At 38.9% G+C, this 21,393-nt stretch overlaps 2 protein-coding genes across 7 annotated transcripts in view; both read right to left on the reverse strand.

Annotated features, from left to right (window-relative positions):
• Window positions 1-10,965, reverse strand: part of PTPN22 (protein tyrosine phosphatase non-receptor type 22) — a 58,656-nt gene extending 47,691 nt beyond the window's left edge. The window contains exons 1-2 of one of the 4 annotated variants that reach the window (XM_045546849.1): window positions 10,880-10,965; window positions 6,090-6,177 (exon numbers count right to left, since the gene is read on the reverse strand). In XM_045546849.1, coding sequence (XP_045402805.1) covers window positions 6,090-6,176 — 87 coding nt within the window. In that variant the 5' untranslated portion in view covers window position 6,177; window positions 10,880-10,965. Of the gene's footprint in view, window positions 1-6,089; window positions 6,319-10,879 lie in introns of those variants that run through there. The other 3 variants (XM_045546850.1, XM_045546851.1, XM_045546852.1) reach the window with 3 other exon arrangements.
• Window positions 10,966-11,087: 122 nt separating this feature from the next.
• BCL2L15 (BCL2 like 15) lies at window positions 11,088-19,426 on the reverse strand. Of its 3 annotated transcripts, none has more exons than XM_045546855.1 (4): window positions 19,028-19,426; window positions 18,620-18,741; window positions 15,196-15,435; window positions 11,088-11,168 (listed from the first exon to the last, which is right to left on the reverse strand). In XM_045546855.1, the coding sequence occupies exons 1-4, from the start codon at window positions 19,152-19,154 to the stop codon at window positions 11,142-11,144; spliced, it is 516 nt and encodes a 171-aa protein (XP_045402811.1). In that variant the 5' UTR covers window positions 19,155-19,426; the 3' UTR covers window positions 11,088-11,141. The 3 variants fall into 3 exon arrangements, with proteins under 3 accessions (XP_045402811.1, XP_045402810.1, XP_045402812.1); XM_045546854.1 differs by lacking the exon at window positions 11,088-11,168 and adding an exon at window positions 11,303-11,505; XM_045546856.1 differs by lacking the exon at window positions 11,088-11,168 and adding an exon at window positions 14,184-14,574 and having other exon boundaries at window positions 19,028-19,423.
• Between the last annotated feature and the right edge of the window lie 1,967 nt (window positions 19,427-21,393).

Below are 21,393 nucleotides of genomic sequence, written 5' to 3' on the forward strand. Positions count from 1 at the left end.
AGGAAGCACAGCAAGGGCAAGAAAATGAACGTGCTGTAAGAAGTAGGGAGGCACTTGAGGGCTAGACTATGCAGGACTTTGTTAGCCATTTTAAAGGGTTATTTGGGAAGTCAATGAGGTTCTCATTTGTGAAGTACTTTTAGCACAGTCTGAAGCACAGTTCTATGGTTTAGCCATTGTGATTGTAGAAAGCGAAAAGAAAATTTATATGAAGAAATGTAGATTGAAAATAATCACGGGACTTTTTCAGGCTGAGAAATTAAACATGAAATTAACAAAGTACTTATTTTGCACTAATTAAATTATTTTAAAAAAACGATGTTTTGATTTTACCTGATAAAGTTTAAGTATAGAGGTTAAGAGGCTTTGGAATCAAACAGACCAAAGTTTCAAATCCTGGCTTTGCCATTTCATGCGTAAAATGAAGATAATACTTTCCTCTTAGGGTTGTTATAGTGATTGAGATCATATATATTAAAACACTTAGCAAATTGCCTAGTGCATGGTAAGCAGGCAAAAAAAAAGTATCTATTATTATCTTTTATAGTAACTAAATTAATACTAGCAAGGTAGTATTCACATATGGCAAATAGAAAAACTGTTTTGGAAATACATTTGGCAATACTTAACCAATTAGAGCTAATATTCTTTGACCCAGTAATAACACTTTTGAGGATCTATTCTCGGGATTAAGCCAAAAGAAGAGGGGAAAAAACCACACAGACAAACATTAATTACAGTGTTATCAATAATCATGAAAAATTAGAAATAACCTAAATGTCTAACATTAGAGAACTAATTAAATAATTTGGTGCCTACTATGTGTTACACAGTTTATAGACATACTGCCTTCACAGCAATTCTGCAAAGTGAATATTATTTGTTCCCACTTTTTAGTGTCTTCATTCAAGGTCACATAGCTAATAGGCAGAACCTAAATTCAAACCAAGATTTATATGACTCCACAGTTGTTACAACTTCAGATGATAAAGGAAGACTGGCCGGGCGCGGTGGCTCATGCCTGTAATCCTAGCACTCTGGGAGGCCGAGGCGGGTGGATAGCTCGAGGTCAGGAGTTCGAGACCAGCAAGAGTGAGACCCCATCTCTACTAAAAATAGAAAGAAATTATTTGGCCAACTAAAATATATATAGAAAAAAAATTAGCCGGGCATGGTGGCACATGCCTGTAGTCCCAGCTACTCGGGAGACTGAGGCAGAAGGATTGCTTAAGCCCAGGAGTTTGAGGTTGCTGTGAGCTAGGCTGATGCCACGGCACTCACTCTAGCCCGGGCAACAGAGTGAGACTCTGTCTCAAAAAAAAAGAAAAAAAGATAAAGGAAGACTGCTTTAACCTGACATTCATTTCCATCTCTTACTGCTCTTACTGGCCATGTGACCGTGAGCAAGTCAATTAACTTCTCTGTGTCTCATCTATAAAATGGAAATAATAACAGTACCTTCCTCAATGGAGTAAATGTGTTGATATATGAGTGTTTAGAATAGTATCTATAAGAGGTATAGAAATATTCACTATTATTATGATTATTGTTTCATTATACCATGCTGCATCATCAGCTATTAAAAATTATATACATTTTAATCAGCATGATAAATTTTGGTATAATGTTAAGTGAAAATACGAGAATACAAAATTGTATCTGTGCCATGATTATAATAATATAAAAACATATAAATGGACAAGAATTAGAAGATCCACTGAAAGTTCTGGTTATTGGTTATTGGAAATTCACTTTGGTGAATTTATTTTCTTTTCTTTTTTTTTGAGACAGAATCTTGCTCTGTTGTTCAGGCTAGAGTGCCATGGCATCAGCCTAGCTCACAGCAACGTCAAACTCCTGGGCTCAAGCAATCCTCCTGCCTCAGCCTCCCGAGTAGCTGGGACTACAGGTGCTTGCCACCAGACACGGCTAATTTTTTCTATTTTTAGTAGAGATGGGGCCTCACTCTTGCTCAGGCTGGTCTCAAACTCCTGACCTCAAGCAATTCTCCTGCTTTGGCCTCCCAGAGTCGTAGGATTACAGGCGTGAGCCACCTTGCCCCAGCCTAATTTGTTTTCTTTTAACTTGCAATAATCTGTTTTATAAGAATAACAATAAGGGCTTTTTTTAAGTACCTTTATGAAATTTTAATAGTGTGGTTGCATTCTGCTGTTTCCTGTTGTATAAAAACTATATACTAACTGGGCACTTACTGTCAAGCTAGGCCCTTTGAGAGACTCAGTGTCATTGGCTGAAGCAAGACACTATTGCATAACAATTAATTTCATAGGCTCTGAAATAAGACAGATCTGCATTAAATTTCTGGAGGTTTTTGTTTGTTTGTTTTTTGAGACAGGATCTCGCTTTGTCACCCAGGTTGGAGTGCAGTGGCACAATCACAGTTCACTGTAATCTTGAACTCCTGGCCTCAAGGGATCCTCCTGCCTTGGCCTCCAAAAGTGCTGCCTTTACAGGCGTGAGCCACCACCTCTGCCAGATCTGGGTTAAATTTCATCTCTATAGCTGAACAGCTGAGTGAGTTTAGGCCAATTACTTAACGTCCCAGAGGTTCAGTTTCCTCATCTGTAAGTCACGGATCATAGATGTAGCTACCTCATAGGTTTTTTTTTTTTCTAGTGAGAAGTAAATAAGATAATGAATGTTGATACTTCCTTGACACCCCACCCAGACTATCACAATTATAATTAAATATTTAATAGAGTAATTAATTTTTAATGTCTGCTTTTCTAAGACAATTTCTAATGTCTTCAAAAACAAGCTCCACTAAAGCATGGAGCATAACATTGCATTCCCAGCATCTAGCATGTTGCTTTGCACACAGTAAGCACTCAATGAATACTTGGGTGAATGTAGAAAAATCTTATATGGGTAGTCAGCAGCAGCTTCAATTACAGAAAGGTTTTTGAATTTAGTCCTGGCACAGGGAAAAGGCCTAAGCAGCATGGCATTGGCTTCAGCTGTCACAGCAGGGCTGCCACGTCTAATTATGAATACAGTCGTCCCTCAGTATCTGTAGGGCATTGGTTCCAGGACCCCCAGAGATACCAAAATCTGTGGATGCTCAAGTCCCTGGTCTAAAATGGTATAGTATTTACACATCCTACATACATCCTCCTGTACGCTTTAAATCATCTCTAGATTATTTATCATGCCTAATACAATGTAAATGCTAGGTAAATAGTTGTTATAGTGTTATTTTTTATTTGTAATTTTGTTTCTTTGTTTTTCCAAATATTTCAATTCACAGTTGACTGAATCTGAGGATGTGGAACTGGGGGATATGGAGGGCCATCTGTATTGTGCTCTGTACAAAAATACGTGGCCAAAAGGGAAGTGAGGACTGAAATCTGAGCCACGGACCTGGGGTCGAGAATGGAGGTTAAGACGCACAGGGTATCTACCTGGAAGGAGAAATGCCTTTTGGTAATTCCTACAAAGGCACCACCATGTAAGCTAACAGTGGCTTTGTGTGACAGAATCAGTCCTCAAACCCCAGAAACATCAACTCCTTGGAGACTACATTAAGGGCTTATGGTGGGATGTGGAATAGAACTAGATGATTGATTCTGTCACCAAATTATCAACTATTTGGCATGTTCCTTAATCTCCATAAGTCTCTGTTTTTTAGTTTTTGTTTGTTTTTCTAGAGACAGAGCCTCACTATATTGCTCAGGCTGGTTTTGATCTCCTGGGCTCAAGGGATCCTCCCACCTCTGCCTCCTAAATAGCTGGGATTACAGGAGTGGGTAGAAAACCCACCTTGTTTTCTAACTCTCCAATTTTCTAACTCTCTTGTTTTCTAGCCCTCCAATTTAGTAGTATTATTTACCTTATCCAAGCAAGCAATCTGGCACCATTCGCCATTCCCCTACTCCCCCAAAGCGCTCTCTCTCTGTTGTTTCATCTGAACCTTTAGGTGGGGCTGAGAGCAAGACTCTGTTTTTCCACTGGAGGATGTGAATCAGTGAATAGTGAGGTTCCACTTAATCACCACCCAAAAAACAAAGTCCTTGCGATCAGGAGCTAGAAAAGCAGGGAAGTGATTAATATAAAAATCAGGATAGTGATTATCCCTTAGGGCAGGACAGGGCATAGAGGTGGGGGTGGGGCTTGATGGGGAAAGGGTCTTCTGAGGTCTGACAGTGTTCTGTTTCTTGACTTGGGTGGTGGTTGCTTTATAATTACACTTACATGTTTTATGTACTTTTCTAAATATGTATCATAGTTGACAATTTGAAGCAGCTTAAAAAATACAAACTATAAAAAGTTTTTAGGCAGAGGAAAAAATGACCAGATTTTTATTATTAAAAGATCACTTGGGTGTTGAACTGAAAATTGACTGAAGGTGGGGCAATGCTAGAGCAGAGAAACCAGTTAGGAGGTAGCTGCTATATTTTGGTGAGAGGAATGACTTGAGGTAAGAAAAGGTAAAATATTAGGGATCAGCTCACTTTTTACCTCTATGCCTTGGGTGACTTTGGCTTAGGAATTATAGTCTGGGGGAAGGCACGTGTCTAAACAGATACATGGGCTAGGACTTTCTCCCTCCTTTCTCACTGGTGACTCTCTCCAGAGGGGCTCAGACTGCCTGGCTAGTGCCAGCGATAGCACGTTTTTCATGATGCCACAGTATTATCCAATTTGAGCTGACATAGGGGTTCTTGTCATAATATCTAATCACTGAATCATACTATTTAATCACTCAAGACTTTCATAGTATTTTCATATCTACTGCCTGGTACCAGAATGTTAGCTCCATGACGGCAAAGGTTTTTGTTCTTTTTGTTCACTACTCTGTCTTCAGTGCTTAGAATGGAACTTGGTACATGGTAGGTGCTCAATAAATAGTACTGAATAAGTGACCACATTTAATGATTATTGTTGATATTTAATCATCACAACAATCCTGTGAACATAGGTAGGACATAAATTATCTCCATTTTGTAAGTTAGAAAACAAGCTGGGCACAGTGGCTCACTCCTGTAATCCCAGCTACTTAGGAGACAGAGGTGGGAGGGTCCCTTGAGCCCAGGAGATCAAGACCAGCCTGGGCAACATAGTGAGATTCTGTCTCTAAGAAAAATAAACAAAAAATAAAAAAACAGAGACTTAAGGAGATTAAGGAACATGCCAAATAGTTGATAATTTGGTGACAGAATCATGATTTAATTTCAGGTTTTGACCTTCAATTCCCTTGCTTTTCCACTTTTTCACAACTGAAAAGCTAGAGTTTAAAGTTATTATAGCTCTGAAACACCAGCTGGAAGTATTCTAAAACACAGGATAGGTACTGTCAAACACCCTGTGTTATCTGATGTGCCAGCTTATAAGGTGAATGAGGCCTACCCAGCTGCCATTGCATCAATAACCACAGTTCCCTTAAAGGAGGTGCATTGTTCTTCTGGGTAATCAAATCTACTTGACACAAGACTACCTTGTACTCATGTTTCTCACCATGACCCTGCCTGTCTCTACTCCCCACGCTAGCCATTCCACTTCTTCAAGCCAAAGAAGTTAAGGTAATCCTTTTACTGTAAAAACACATGTTCTAATATTTTTATAGGAAAAAAGAAAAGAAAGAAGAGAGAAATGTGGCAGTGAGAAGTTTTAGTGCCCTTCAAAAACCTTTGTCATCCAAATAGAATCCCATGGGGAGGCTAAAAAACGTAATATTCCATGAAAAGTTAATTTTGGTCTCTTCTTAATATTAATTAAAACTAGTGATTTGAAGCATAAACCACAAGTCAGATACCTGGAGAACTCAGGGTGTTCAATTAATATTAATATTCATACATTTGGAATGGTATATGTCTTCAGTAAGATTCCTAGCCCAACTCCGAAGAACTAGAATTAGCAAACAAAATATTAAAACCAATATTTTAAAGAGAATTCCTAAAATACACACAAACCAAAGAAGTCATACTTTTAGGTTGCCTTGTTCCCTTCTTCCCCTCCAAGATCTGATATTTACTGTATCCGAAGAGCAATTTGGTCTAGGAAAGTTGGACCCCCATAGTCAGTTAAATACTGTATGTAACTACCCTGAGAGTATCACACACAGGACTTACCAAAAATTCATTGGAAAGCTCCTCCTTGTTAATTTTCTTGTTTTGGGCCTCATCCAGGAACTTCTGCAGGATTTCTCTTTGGTCCATGCTGCAGAGCAAGAGAAATAGTCTATCAGCGGGTTGAGAGAGGGCATGTCAAATGTGTGTCATGGCCGAGACGCTACTGAGAAGCCACTGTTGCCGCCTAAGCGGAGCATGCTGAAGGCTGTGGTTAACTGACTTCATCACAAGCCCTAGAGGAAATTAGTATGCAACCAGCCTCTGTGGTCACACAACAAAGCCATCATCTCACTTCAGGGCCCTAGTGCCTTCCTTCTTAACAAAGAAACCTGGTTATAATTCAAGTTTTTAACAAATAAGAGGCTAACCAAAACAAAAACTGTGGTCTGCTTAGTTCTGAGACTTCTGCTTCATCACCCTTAAGCAAAAGTCACCTTTCTTCTTGCTTCCCAGAAAAAAGGCAGAATTACAGCTCTCATAGATGAGTTCTGCCTCTCCTCATTTTCCTAATGAGCACAAAGGCCCAGTTGATACTTTCGGTTTTCTCATGTCCTAAATGAACTCTGCAAAGTTCAGTTAGGCCCAGAAAAGGAGGATAGATACTGTTTGGAATTACACGTCTTCTACCTAGACTGCTCACCTAAAGGTTTCTTGTCAGTATGATTAATGACAAACTTCTGTTCATCAGAGGAGACATATTTATTCAGAACTTTAAAGTCTGCCATATGGACCTCAAATTCTCTTTGGATGAAGCAAAGTCAGCTGCTTCTGACAGTTTGTGTCTTTCCCAGGGCTGGGGAAGTGCTGACCTACATTAAGGGAAGTGTTGATTTCAGCACCTCTTCAACCCACCAGTAGCTTCTGGAGCTTCACTTGGGTTCTGGATATAAAGAATGAAAGTGTTGGTTCATATAGGATCAGGAGCAAGTGGCCCCCTCAAAGAGCACCTGAGCAGGCAGTTAGCACAGTATCCCTATGTGTAATGTTGGTAAACTATGAAGAAACAAAAAGAAAAATCAACCACCTTGCTGATAACAGTGTAATTTTTAGGGCAGAAATCCTGAAGAACTGTTTTTAGAGAAGATCTCTACTCTGCAACCGTCTTGGAAAAGACAGTGTTTCAGGAAGCTATGCTGTGCATGCTGCATTTTGCCCCTGAGAGGCAGGCTCTTCTAGAAAAAGCTTCCTCAGCTTGCATAAGTTCTCTCCTCAAGGGTTACAAATCTACCCAAATGTTTAATTCAGTGTGAGAACCTCCCAAAACCAGAATATCATTTTTGTTTTGAGGGCAGAAGTTCAGTAAATTATGTGTTAACAAAATTAGTCTTAAGTAATCCTGAAGAAAACTAGGAAATACGTTGTTAGCACTTCCTCTATTTAAGATATTAGCAATCCTTTCTGTTTTGCAACATTATTCAAATTCCTATCAGGAGTTTGGGAGATTCGGGAAATCATGATTCTGAACACTGTTTATCCTGAACACTGAAGAGGTTGCACCCTCTTTATTGAGCACTATAATAAGAAAGGAAAGGTCATTGAAGTATCTTGGTTATAGACAGCCTAAAGACAATATTCCAAATAAAGAATTTCAATCCCGGTCCACATAAGTTCTTCAGCAATATTTTTGGGGAATAGGGTATTTCTCAAATTATCCCCATTTAGCATTAAAGGAGAACTTCTTGCTGCTCTAAATAATACAATTTTTACTTTTGCCATTTTAAAACATAAAGCATGGAAAAGCCTTACATTTAGAAAAATACAAAATTTCAAATTTACAACTAAAACCATGTAAAAATATGCACATAAACGAAGGCTAAAAGATGCAAAAAAGAATCAGTTGTATGAGTGTGATGGGATTATGGATCCTTTTTAAAATTATTATACCATTTTTTAAAGTTAGAAATAAAGACAAAAAGCCCATTAATTTGTTCAACAAACTTATTGAGTATGCACTAAATGCTAAGCACTGTGTTAGGGAGCTGGGTATACAGTAGTGAGAAAACCAGGATATGGTGAAAAACACCCTAAACCAACTAATAAAGCATCTCAGAACTGAAGGTATGGACTTGATTACTGATAAAAATAAAAACATTCCAAATTTTTTTTTTTTTTTTGAGACAGAGTCTCACTCTACTGCCCAGGCTAGAGTGCTGTGGTGTCAGCCTAGCTCACAGCAACCTCAAACTCTTGGGCTCAAGCAATCCTCTTGCCTCAGCCTCCCCAGTAGCTGGGACTACAGGCGTGTGCCACCACGCCCAGCTAAAGTTTTCTATTTTTACTTGCCTGGCTAATTTTTTTTCTTTTTCTTCTTTTCTTTTCTTTTCTTTTTTTTTTTTTTAGTAGAGACTGGGTCTTGCTCTTGCTCAGGCTGTTCTCAAACTCCTGAGCTCAAGCAATCTTCCCACCTTGGCCTCCCAGAGTGCCGGGATTACAGGTGTGAGCCACCACACCCAGGCCAAACTAACTTGTTTAATTGCAGAGTAGCAAAGCATAATCCTAAAAGGAAAATGATTTTCTGTGTTTGGACAAATAGAGAGTTTTGCAATCTTTCTGTACCTTTAGAATGTCCTCACTTCCATCAAAACCAGAACTTTGTTAATTTTTTATTAATTAGGCAAAAAGATACTTAATAAAATAAAATGTATATCTCTTTTTCTCAAGCCCATATTTTAGAACATTCACTAACTTTCTTGTCTCTTCTTAGGGAAGAAATAGAAATAAACATAAGAAAGGAAAATTTGCTGAGATACCTCCATAGACCTTTTACCCAAGAACTGAGGATCTGTAAATAGTGTCTTGGCAGAACTGCAGACTTTAAAAAAAAAACAAGCAGCAATTTTTAGGAGTCTGTTTTACTGTAAAACCAAAAGGTATAGAGACAATGTGAAATAACCAAACCTCAAAAACCCACTTAGCTACAAGGCCATTTCCTGAGCAGACCACTCAAGCAAAGAAAAAAACAAACTGTGAAGGAGAAAACAAAAAACTTTGGTTTTATTTTTAACAAATATAAGCTACTACTTAATTTATCCTGCTTCCTTCTACAGTTACTGGAGGGCAATAGGAGCATAATGCTTTTCAATGAAGGCTGTGTTGACTCATTTGTATCCTGTGGGAAGATCAAGAGCTGGGGAGGTAAAATAAGTCATATAGCAAAGGCTGGCAAATACCTAAAAGAATTTAAGAACTTACAATGAAACATTTAAGCAAATCTGGCATAAGTGAACACAACAATATCATGCAATAAAAGACTCATAAATGCTTTGCCGAAACCATCAAGGGTCAGCTCTTGTAGGAAGTATTAATAAATTGTGGGTGAGCACCTGAAGAGAAGTGAAGATGCTACATCTCACTGCTGCCTCATGCGGCTACAGTAGTGTGTGGGCAGAAGGAAGAATACAACAGAGTGCCAGTCACAATGTCACCTGCTCCAACAAGAGCGGAGTATGCCAATTTAAGGAGAAACATCAGTGTGATGGAGGTCAGGAATGACATAATAAAAAATTTTAATCGAAGAGAATTTTAGGGGAGATTATTAGGGCAAGTAAACTGGTCAATAGGAAAAACACTCAGGTTTCTCCGAACATCCTTCTGTTTCTTTGAGGAGACATATATTTTACCCCAGGAAAGCCACTTATCCAATCTTAGCTTGAGTTTCAATACTGTTGTCTTTCACTATGCCCTGGGGTCAGTAATTTGATATGGGCTATGTATACTGTCTGTGAAACGTTGAGTCTTTTGTAAGCATTCTCCTGGTCACCAAGGCCTATTGGTCATTTCTCCTCAATGTCTTTTCCATTCCCACTTAACTGCCATTCTCGTTTTCACATCTGGATTCCTGCAGCAATTAAGCTCTTAGATGACCTTCCTACATATATATCTTCCAGTCTAGTATCTCCTGGTAACCAAGGCTTGATGACAGTTCTTAAAACTGCACTTTAATACTAATGAACCAAAGTATTTACTAATAGTCTACAGGAATAAGTCCAGTTTCCTCAGCTTGTCACCAAGCCACTCGCCACCAACCATCACCACGCAACCTATCCAACCACATCACCCACAGACCTTGTTTATTTTACCACTTTTTTCTACTTCTGATCTTTATCCCTTATTTTCACCAAGAGGAAAATAAAGGCATAAAGCCCAGTTACTTTTTTTCTTCAAAAATTTTGCCCCCAATTCCATCTCATCATGATCTTATCTTAGTTTGAATCCCTTCAGTATAAATCTTTATATTCAGCTGTATAACTTTTCTTCATTTATTCACACATTCTTTGGCTCTCATAAGTTTATTTAAAAGAGTTTATTCAAAAGAGGACACATAAGATGCCCCCTGCAGTTTTAGGTTTACTAAAGGCAATGATACTGTCTTCTACGCATTTATGTAACCCCACAGTGGTTAACATGGTCTTGACTATATCTGAAATAAGTCCGTTGTCATGAAGCATGCTATATGTGGTTAGGCTTTGGTGAGAGATCCACTCTGACTTGTTTACTCAGTTATTCCAAGTCTCTTGCTTGGCATAGTCTATGTTTCTTGTCTCCAGCTAGGCTATTCCAGTATGCCAGGAGCAGATGGGCCTTCCCTACAGGAGGCATGGGAACCTGGCAAAAGGTACTTTCCAATGCAACAGGGATGTTATGAAAGGAATAGTGTTGCTACTGAGGTTCTGAGGTTCAGAGTCCAACTCTGAAGGACTGCAATGGCCAGAAAGAAATTAATTCCTTTATCTCCATAATAGACTTGTTTCTCCTTTTATAAATGAACACAGAAGATGCTTATAACATACCTTTAATGAAGCTTGTCTGATTTCCTCATGTTTTCACATCATCCACAGTAGGAAACTCCCCTACCCATCTTGCAATCTGCTTCTTGTCATTACAACATTCTGAGACTTCACCGAGCCCTTCAGTTCACCTGCTACAGGACTCACAGTCAGCTTCCCACACACCACACGGGGAATCATACTCTGCCTTTGGTTTCAGAATCTTCAAGAGGCAAAAGTCAACCAATAACTTGCAGTTGAAACAATTTTTTTTTAAAATAGAATGTCAGGACTCTTGGTAAGGCTTTGCATCCTGTTTAAAATATAATCAAATTTGAAGTCTCATCTGAGTCAATCATTTATTTATTCTTTAATGAATATTTATAATATTCATACACATGCAAGAGAATGGGGAGAAAGGGTACTACAGAGGTACACAACAAATTGTATCATTCAAAGATCATTTATTCTAGTAGGGAAGGTAAGTATACAAATAACTACAATTTAAGGCTGTTTGTGATAAGAACCATAAAAGTGGTACAAACAAAAGTTTGAAGAGGCAAAGATCACTTCTCGTTCAGGTTATCTGGATAGCCTTCATGGAGGAAGTGACAATTGGGTTGGGTCTTGAAGATGTGTATATGTAGAGCCTGAGAAAAAGCAATATGAAACACTGAGAACAATAGGAGTGGGGTAGCTATAGTGAGTAGCTTAGTTTTACAAAAGCATTGGGTTTGTAGAGGAGAATCATGATTGATAAGGCTAGAAACGGTAGTTGGGGCCAGATTCTGGGGGAACTTCAATACCAGGGTGAAGGTCAGGCTTTATGTGATGGACATTGGGGTCCCACTGAAGGTTTTTTTTAAAAAACAACTCTATTGGCTGGGCGCGGTGGCTCACACCTGTAATCCTAGCACTCTGGGAGGCCGAGGCAGGCGGATTGCTTGAGCTCAGGAGTTTGAGACTAGCCTTAGCAAGAGCGAGACCTGTCTCTACTAAAAATAGAAAGAAATTAGCCAAACAACTAAAAAGAGAAAAAATTAGCTGGGCATGGTAGTGCATGCCTGTAGTCCCAGCTACCCGGGAGGCTGAAGCAGGAGGATCGCTTGAGCCCAGGAGCGGGAGGTTGCTGTGAGCTAGCCCAGGCAAGACAGTGAGACTCTGTCTAAAAAAAATAAATAAAACAAACAAACAAACAAAAAAAAACCAACTTTATTGAGGTAGTACTGACATACAATACACATTTCAAAGTATATACTTTGGTAAGTTTGCATGTATACATACCCTCAACCAGGGTATATATACATCAACAGAATCAAGATAATGAACATACCCAATCACCCACTGAAAGATTTTTAAGAGAATAGCAATCAAAGCAATGCTTTTGGAAAGTATTTCCTGATTTAAAAAGAATATATACTTTTCTGCTCACATTGGGTAAAACAAGAAGATAAAAGATACTTTAAAATTTTTTTAAAGAAATAAATGCCTTCCTCTGATAAATTTTTTATCTTGTAATTTCCTTCAGTGGTATGTTAAACTTTTTAAAAACAAATTATACCGGCCGGGCGCGGTGGCTCACGCCTGTAATCCTAGCACTCTGGGAGGCCGAGGCGGGTGGATCGCTCGAGGTCAGGAGTTCGAGACCAGCCTGAGCAAGAGCGAGACCCCGTCTCTACTAAAAATAGAAACAAATTATCTGGCCAACTAAAAATATACATAGAAAAAATTAGCCGGGCATGGTGGCGCATGCCTGTAGTCCCAGCTACTCGGGAGGCTGAGGCAGTAGCATCACTTAAGCCCAGGAGTTTGAGGTTGCTGTGAGCTAGGCTGACACCACGGCAGTCACTCTAGCCTGGGCAACAAAGTGAGACTCTGTCTCAAAAAAAAAAAAAAAAAATTATACCATATCTAAAAACAAATTGAAACAATGGACAAAGAAATCATAGCTTTGGTCAGTCTGGGGGCAGTACATAGGACAGACTGGAATGGGGCAGGACAGGATTGGAACAGGACAATCAACTGAAAGCCTAACTAGGAGGTTTTGCCAATAGTCCAGATTGTTGATAATAAAATCTGGTGGGAAGAATCATGACAAAAAGGGAGGAATAAATGAGAAAGACTAAGCCAGGCATGGAGGTGTGCACCTGTAATCCTGTAATCCCAGCTACTCAGGAGACTAAAGTGGTAGGATTATTGAGCCCAGGAGTTTGAGACCAGCCTGGGCAATATACTGAGATGCTGTCTAAAAAAAAAAAAAAAGAAAGAAAGAAAGACAGACTAATTGGGTAAGGTGGACTGGAGAAAGGGTGATAGTAAAAATGACTGAGGTTTTTGGGCTAGTTATTTGGCATTTGGGAGAGGATGAGTATAAGAAATTAGAGTTCGTGGCTATAAATTTGAGAAGAAGGGAAATAATCATAATCATATTTAGGAATCACTCACATCAAAGTGAAAGGTAAAGCCATAAGAGTGGTTTGCATCTGTGAGAGACAGAGTTAATGGAGAGTGCAAAAGTCGAGCTTTTCACTTTATGAACCCTATGAATTCCAAATCACAGGGGTTCCAAATTGCTTGTGGCACGTTGTTTAAAATAACCCAGGCACTACCTAAGCCCTTTACAAAGTGTATTGTTTCATTCAACCCTCATAAAAATCTGATGATGTATATACCAGATCATCTCCATTTTACAAATGTGGAGACTAAGGCACAGAGCAATGGCGTTACTTGTCCAATGTCACATAATTAGTCCACGGTGAAATCAAATTGTTAAAAAAAATCAGGCAATATGAATCCATTCTTAATCTCTGGGCTACAATGTCTTCTTCCTGCAGCCCAATCTTTTTTTTTTTTTTTTTTGAGTGGCTACAGAGACTTTATCAAATTATTTAAAATGTTGGCATTTAAGTATTCATGTGTATACATAAAACAGTTACATGGAAACATCACGGTCACTGGGGTACAAATGTTACACACAAGAGCCTGGCAGGTGAGCAAATGAGGCCAGGCTTGGAGCCACCGGGCTTTAAAAAACTGGATGTCCTCTAAGGGTCTGAGAGAAGGGCAGAAGACGAAAGGGTCAGTTTAGGGGTTTGGTGCAGCCCAATCTTAAGCTTTCCTAGGATAGGGTCTCCTCAGATACACAACACCCAGGCCAGAACCGCTCTACCATTTGCCTGGTGTAATCCCAATGAGCACCACATCTTCAAATCTCAAGATAATGCAGTATACTTGGAACTAAATCCACAGTCTGATGTTTTACGAGCAACACAGGATAAAGCAGGGAGCTGGTATTTATTCACTTTAGGTTGTACTTGCTGCAACTTAGTTCAGATCCACAGACAGAAGAATTTTATTTCATAAAAAGTACATCATTAGTCAAACAGAAAATGAATAGTTTCCATTGTTCTCCGTTTCCCCCAAAATATATCCAGCAAAGGCCTGCCCTGTTGTCTGGAATTCCTCTACTAACAAGTCATTATTTTGTGTCTAGAGGTCTTTGTTTCAACAGAACTTCATTAAAACTAATGTAAAAACAGAAAGTAGAAAATTTCTGTAGGCCTCTGGGAGCTGCTCCCAACTTTAACAATCAGTAGAAAATAATTTATTCAGCTAAGTTCAGTTCTGACCAAATGAAGAAATCAATCACAAAATCAGTCAAGGAAGTGATGTTCACTCTGGGGAATAGCTCTACCTCTTCTTCAGCTCTCCAAATTTTCCTAGGAAAGACAGTGAAAATCCTACAGTCAAAGGAATGGTGTTCAGGAACTTTATAAGAAACCAGGGTATGATCTGCAGATTATTTCTGGGGACTACAGCTGTTACTAAGGTTCCTACTGATACTGGAAATGGAGGGGAGTGCTCCATGACAGCAGAAGTCATGGGCTTAGAATGCCTCCTACAGTTATCACTATAGCAGACAAGATTATTGTTACATAATATTTAGATGATCCTGAACTTCCTCAGCACACACCTAAAGATGTTAGGGAAAGAAGATCCAGAAATTTACCAGGCAGCAAAGTGAAGCCAGGATAAGCTTGGAACTCTACCATCAATACATTTTATAGATGATTATGTGTAGGACGTGAAGATTAGCTTTATGAGAGTCAGCAGTCAACATTTTGGGTAGCATGACTCTGGAGTCCAATCCCTACAGGCTGAGCTTCTTAGTCTGCTCCCCTTTTCTATGGCAAGAAAATCTGGGCATTTTCAGCAAAGTAGGGAGGCCTGTTTTCCTGCTTGCTTTCCGACTTACAGAAAGGGTCATGAATTGGAATACGATGTATTAGTACAAAAACAGGGCAAATGCCTAGCAAAGCCAGGAGCCCCAACATACTTACCCAACCTCCTTGGCCCTCGATGAATTCCCGGATGGCTCTGTTCCCATTGATCATGTCTATCATGGGGATAACCACCTGTCTTGCCATTTCAAGTCTTGCCTGCTGTCTTGCCACACTGACCACATACCCAAGAAGTTTCACTGAAACCGACAGAAAAGCTCTCTCATAAGCTAAGCTGGAATCTTGAGCACACCATGCCTGGCTGAGAGATTTCACTGTATCCTGGAGTATAGGTCCTACCTGAGGAGAGATACAGGATCTATCAGTAAAGTATCACTCGAAAAGTACAGGAGACTGCAGGTACAAGAATCCAGTAAAGCAAGTGTTTCTTTTTTTTGAGACAGTCTCATTCTGTTGCCTGGGCTAGAGTGCCATGGCGTCAGCCTAGCTCACAGAAACCTCAAACTCCTGGGCTCAAGCAATCCTTCTGCCTCAGCCTCCGGAGTAGCTGGGACTACATGCATGCACCACCATGCCCGGCTAATTTTTTCTATATATTTTTAGTTGTCCGGCTAATTTCTTTCTATTTTTTAGTAGAGACACAGTCGCACTCTTGCTCAGGCTGGTTTCAAACTCCTGAGCTCAAGCAATCCTTCTGCCTTGGCCTCCCAGAGTGCTAGGATTACAGGTGTGAGCCACTGTGCCTGGCCACAAGTGTTTCTTAAAGAGTGGCAAATGTACCATTGGTGGTATATCTGAGGTAATCAGATAACTTTTCTCATTTTAATATTTTGTTAATGGGTATTAGAAAATATATAAGTAGTCCATCAAACCTATGATTTCAGATATCACTGCTTAGGACGAACAAAATGAAAGAAAAATAAAATGATTTGAGTGAAAAATATTAAGTACATGATAGTCCAGCAGGTCAAACTGTAAAGGTATTGCTTCAGTGACAAGGAAATGTATAGGAAATTCTAAAGTTAAAAAAAAATTGACTAGCTCTTCCTCTTCCTCTTTCTTTCCCAAAGAGTGTGATCCACAAGCCATTAGGTGGGGCCAAGTAAGATCTTTTGGGGTATAGAGGAGCCAACAGCAGACAGAGCAGGATATCAGAGCCCAAACGAGCTTAGAAGGGCATCCACATGGGAAGGTACCTAGATCTCGGTTTCTAAATAGCATTCTCCATTAAAAGAAACCAGAGGTCCCTGGAGAACAGGGGATTCCAGTTTGGGGCTTGGAAAGTTCAGGTTCTTCTGTGAGAAATTAAGGAAGCACTCAAAGAATGATAAGAGACACATCAAAAAGATGTAGACTAGATTGAAAGGACTCCCACTAGCTAAATCTGGGACAATATGAACACCTAAATAAATAATGATAGTAATAGATTATAATCTATTGAGTAAAAAAGGAATTTAAGGGTCCATGCTGATATAGAAATAAATTCGTTGAAATTTTGATGAGATGTGGGATACTTACATAGTTTTAAAGTATCTTTCTATAAAACACTTATTAATTACAGAGGGGAAAAGAGTAACTTTACAGTGGAGAAGCCTTACAGACACTATCTTAAGTGATTAAAATTAACAATACCAGTAATGGGACAAAATGAAATCTTATGTCAATTGACAGGATGCAGTGAGAAGAAAACAACAACACTTCTGTGATATTCCTACCAAAGGTGCATATCCTTAATCTATTCAAGAGGAAACAAACAAACCCAAGTTAAGGAACATTCAACAAAATAACTAGCCCATAATCTTCAAGTGTCAAGATCATGAAAATCAGGGAAAGACTGCAGAACTATTCCAGATTGAAGGAGACTAAAGAGGCATGACAACTAAATGCAATATATGATCCTGACTGGATCTTTTTTACTATAACTTACATTATTGGGACAACTGGCAAAACTTGAATGGGATCTATATATTAGATGATAATGTATCAGTGTTAATTTCCTAATTTTCATGGTTAGATTTTGGTTCTCTACAAGAATGTCCTTATTTGAAGGAAATATAAAAGTGTTAGGGGGTGATGAAATATATCACCTGCTTACTCTCAAATGATTTCAAGAGAGAAATTCTTTGTACTATACTTGCAACTTTTCTATGAGTTTGAGGCTGTTTCAAAATTGTGTTAAATGAGGAAGAAAAAGTAGACTTAGCTAGAAGCTACATAGAACAGCCTCAGGGCAAGCAATTGGGAGTAATAGGTCCAGTTCTGCCTGAATGTAACATAGGCACACTATCCAAGTTGGGTACAATAGGAAGAATAAAGCATAATGGTTAAGATCGTGGTTCTGGAATCAGTCTGGGTTCAAATCTTCACGTCAAGCCAGATGCAGTGACTCACACCTATAATTCCAGCACATTGGGAGGCTGAGGTGGGAAGATCACTTGAAGCTAGAAGTTTGACACCAGCCTAGGTGACATAGCAAGACCCTGTTTCTACAAAAAATAAGAAAAATTAGCCAGGTGTTACGGTGCACGCCTGTAGCTCCAGCTACTCAGGAGGCTGAGGCAAGAGTATTACTTGATCCCAGGAGTTACTGCACTCCAGCCTGGACAACAGAGCAAGACCGTATGTGTATATATATACATATACACACAACATATCTTAGCTTAAGTACTTACTAAGTGACCTAATTACTTGTTTCCCTATGCCTCAGTTGCTTTATCTGCTTAAATGGTATCAAGTCAGGAAATACTTATTGAGGCCCTTTTATATATCAGGCACTATTCTAGGTTGTGTGAATATAGCAGTGAACAAAATAGGTTAGATGTTTGCACTCATGGTGTTACAGCAGATGAGGAGTGGTGGTTCTAGTGATAACAGTTTCTATGATAACTCATACAGGGGTATAATGATTAAATGAGATAATAATGGCACATAGTTTGTAATAAGTTAATATTAGCTGTCATCGTTGATCTTAATCAGCAACATGTCCTAGAACACTGCCTTATGGTCTTTATATCTAATACAAAATCCAAGTGTTACTGTCAGTAATCAGCATTCTGATGAAAATACAGTGGGCTGCTGTAAGGGCTTATCCCTCATTGCATCAGACTTGTAAACTGCCTGTCATTCTTGTATATACTTCACTGCTGAAGCCTGGGGAGGAAAAGACACCTAGCCCCAACAAAATTAAGTTTTAAAACATGCATAAAAGACACTTTGTCAAGAGCAAATTGCTATTACTATTGTACACTAAACACAGCTCTGATGAAAACCAAGTGGAGACAAGCTGAAGGTTGTTCAGCCTATGCCAAGAGCTTTCCATCTCTATGCCACTTAGGTTTTCATTAACTCCTAAAGAGTTAGCAATTAGAGAATTCCTGCTGTATGTCCTTGGATGAATATAAGCACCCAAAACTTGCACAGAACATTCCTAGTTACGGTAGTATAAAAGTAGTGGAAAAAAAAAAAGAAGAAGTTTGAAATAGGAAAAAAACCAACAAACAATAGCACAAAGTAGAAACTTGACCTGTCCCAGAGTGGTTCCTGCAATGATGTTTTTGGCAGAAGCTTCCAATTCTCCATTAAACTCGTCACCCAACATCCGGAGGCGACCAACAATGATAGCCACATCAAAAGAGCAAGCCTCTCCTAAGACAGAGGAACATATTGGTCACATTTGTCACAATGCTTGAATGGACAGCAAGTCCCAGGAATCTAAGCAATGAGAAAAAGTTCTTGTCTTAAACAATTTTGTTATTGTTTTCTCCCAAGAACTTCAATGCTGTCAATACCAAAGTCAGAAAATCTCCCTTCATTGGGAATCTCTTTTTCCTTTAGGTGTTGCTAAAAGCTTAGAGTTTGCCTTTTGAAACTTAAGGGGAAATAAAGCATACTTTTTTGGCCTGTAATCACCACCTCAGGCCAGAAACCTTACCTGAATCTGGTTCATCCATACAGGATAGGTCCCGGTTAGCAACCTGCAATGTTGGACCCAAGAAGTCTTTGAGTAGAGCGTTCACGATGCATTCCGTTTGTTCCTCAAAAGTTTGGAGGCTTTTCATTTTAGAGTTTGCTGCTGAGTTTTACTCTTCCACAAAACAAGCAGTTTTCAGCTCAGCAGGAAGTTGGAAACACTGGTAAACCAGCAGATGTGTCTACCTCTTATAAAGTTTCCTAATTGGACATGTAGTCCTGGAACCTTTCCCACCAGCTTTCATCAAAAATAGCTGCTCAGAAAGGTAGGACTTCTCTGAAGAGCTTACCTACACAGAACTGGGTAAACTTGTTGAAGACTCAGTTTCTTATCTCAGAACCACACCCTAGCCAGTACATAGGATTACTGAATAACTTTTATAGTTAGCCAATCTGTAACTGAAATAGAGTTCAGTAAGAGCCTCTTGGGTAATTTCATTAAAGAATACTTCCTGTTAGTTTCTGTATATGGTATAATTTAAAGGAAGGTTGTCAAGTTGTAACAGACTAGAATTCAACTTTTTTATTTTTTAAATTTATTTAAATTTTTTATATACTTTTAACATTCAACTTTTGTTTGCCATAATCATATGATTATTTACTGAACACATGTGTGTAAGGAACTATACTTGGCACTACAAATAACACAGAAAAATGACACAGGCACAATTTCTGAGTTCATGGAGCTTACATTTCATCAGAAATGATATTAAATGACTAATCAAACAATTACTTGTGCTATTGACATACAGTGCCCTTTGAGAGCGTAATAAGGAAACAGACCTAGGGGATGGGGAAGGCTTCCTTAAAGTAGTGACATCTCAAATGAGCTCTGAAGGATAAGCAGGGGTTCATTAGGCAAAAAGCAGTAATATTGTTCCAGGTGAAGGGACAACATATATAAAGGCTGGGGAGATGGGGGGAAAAAAACTTGGGCATTTGAGGAATTATTATATAAATGGATATAATACAAAGTATTTCACAGGGAAATTATGAGGAATAAAGATGTTATGTGGAATGACCTAGCATCGTTTGGCATGCAGTAAATGTTAAATGTCTTTCCTTTTAGCCCAAGGCCCATTGACAAAGATAAACGGGATCTGAGATTCACTTTCTAACAAGAGAATTTTCCTAACAGGGTTGGACTCCATCATAGTTTTAAGAGATCTTGGGATGGACACTTAGCTGTACTGGCTGCCTTCTTAATGTAACTAAACACAGATTTTGGGTCTGGGTCTCAGAAGCATTACTCATCATCAGCAAACCTATCACTCAACCTATCACTCAAAACTGTCAGAGGTGAAGTTATTAATAGCTCCAACTAATAAAAGATTCAAGCATAAACAGTGAGTCAGTTGTTCAGAATGGAATTTCTCCCTGGCAAAATAATCAGAGCCAATCTTCTGTTTTCTGTTCCATTCTGAAAAACAAATGACCACTACAGTTTCCAGGACAATATGTCCAATTAGGTGACCAGCAATGATAGCAATGTCAAAAGAGCCTCTCCTAAGACAGAAGGAATACATTTGTCACAATGCTTGAAGTGATGGCAATGAATACACACATTGTATTAAAATGGACAAAATCCAGAACACTGACAAAATCAAATGCTGGTGAGGATGTGCAGCAACAGGAACTCTCATTCATTGCTGGTAGGAATGCAAAATGATAAAGCCACTTTGGAAGATGGTTTGATAGTTTCTTACAGAACTAAGCACACTCTTACCACATGATCCAGCCGTTATACTCTTTGGTACTTACCCAAAGGAATTGAAAACCATGTCCACACAAAAACCTGCACATGGATGTTTATAGCAGTTTTACTCATAACTGCCAAAACTTAGAAGCAACCAAGATGTCCTTCAGTAGGAATGGATAAATAAACTGTGATATATCCAGACAATGGAATATTATTTAGTGCTACAAAGAAATGAGCTATCAAGCCATGAAAAGACAAGGAGGAATTTCGGTGATAATTGTAGACTTTGGGTGATAATTTATGAGGTGAGGTCACCAGTTATAACAAATGTACCACTCCAGTTGGGGATGTTGATAATGGGGGGGGCCTATGCATGTGTGGGGGCAGAGGGTGTACAGGAAATTTCTGTACCTTCCTCTCAATTTTGCTGTGAACCTAAAACTGTTATAAAAAATCTTAATTTTTAAAAATGATAATAAATTGCTTTTGGATGAGGAACAGAAAGTATGTTCCTGTGTAACTAAAGGACCATTTTCATTTATCATTATAATATCTATCATTCATTCTCTAGAGGCAAAAGGGCTGAAACTTCAGTTACTACTAAGCAGGCTTCAGACCTCTAATGTCAG

This window comes from Lemur catta, chromosome 3 (genome assembly GCF_020740605.2).
Source record: "Lemur catta isolate mLemCat1 chromosome 3, mLemCat1.pri, whole genome shotgun sequence".
Lineage (NCBI taxonomy): Eukaryota > Metazoa > Chordata > Mammalia > Primates > Lemuridae > Lemur > Lemur catta.

Excerpts from the sequence above, each read along its gene's own strand:
- BCL2L15 (XM_045546854.1), bottom strand. The coding sequence starts at position 19,154 with ATGAAAAGCCTCCAAACTTTTGAGGAACAAACGGAATGCATCGTGAAC. Across the intron at positions 15,436-18,619 it reads CAGGAACCACTCTGGGACAG|GTAGGACCTATACTCCAGGA; the intron begins GTCAAGTTTCTA and ends ATCTCTCCTCAG. Across the intron at positions 11,506-15,195 it reads TCGAGGGCCAAGGAGGTTGG|GCTCTACATATACACATCTT; the intron begins GTAAGTATGTTG and ends GCTTTTTCTCAG.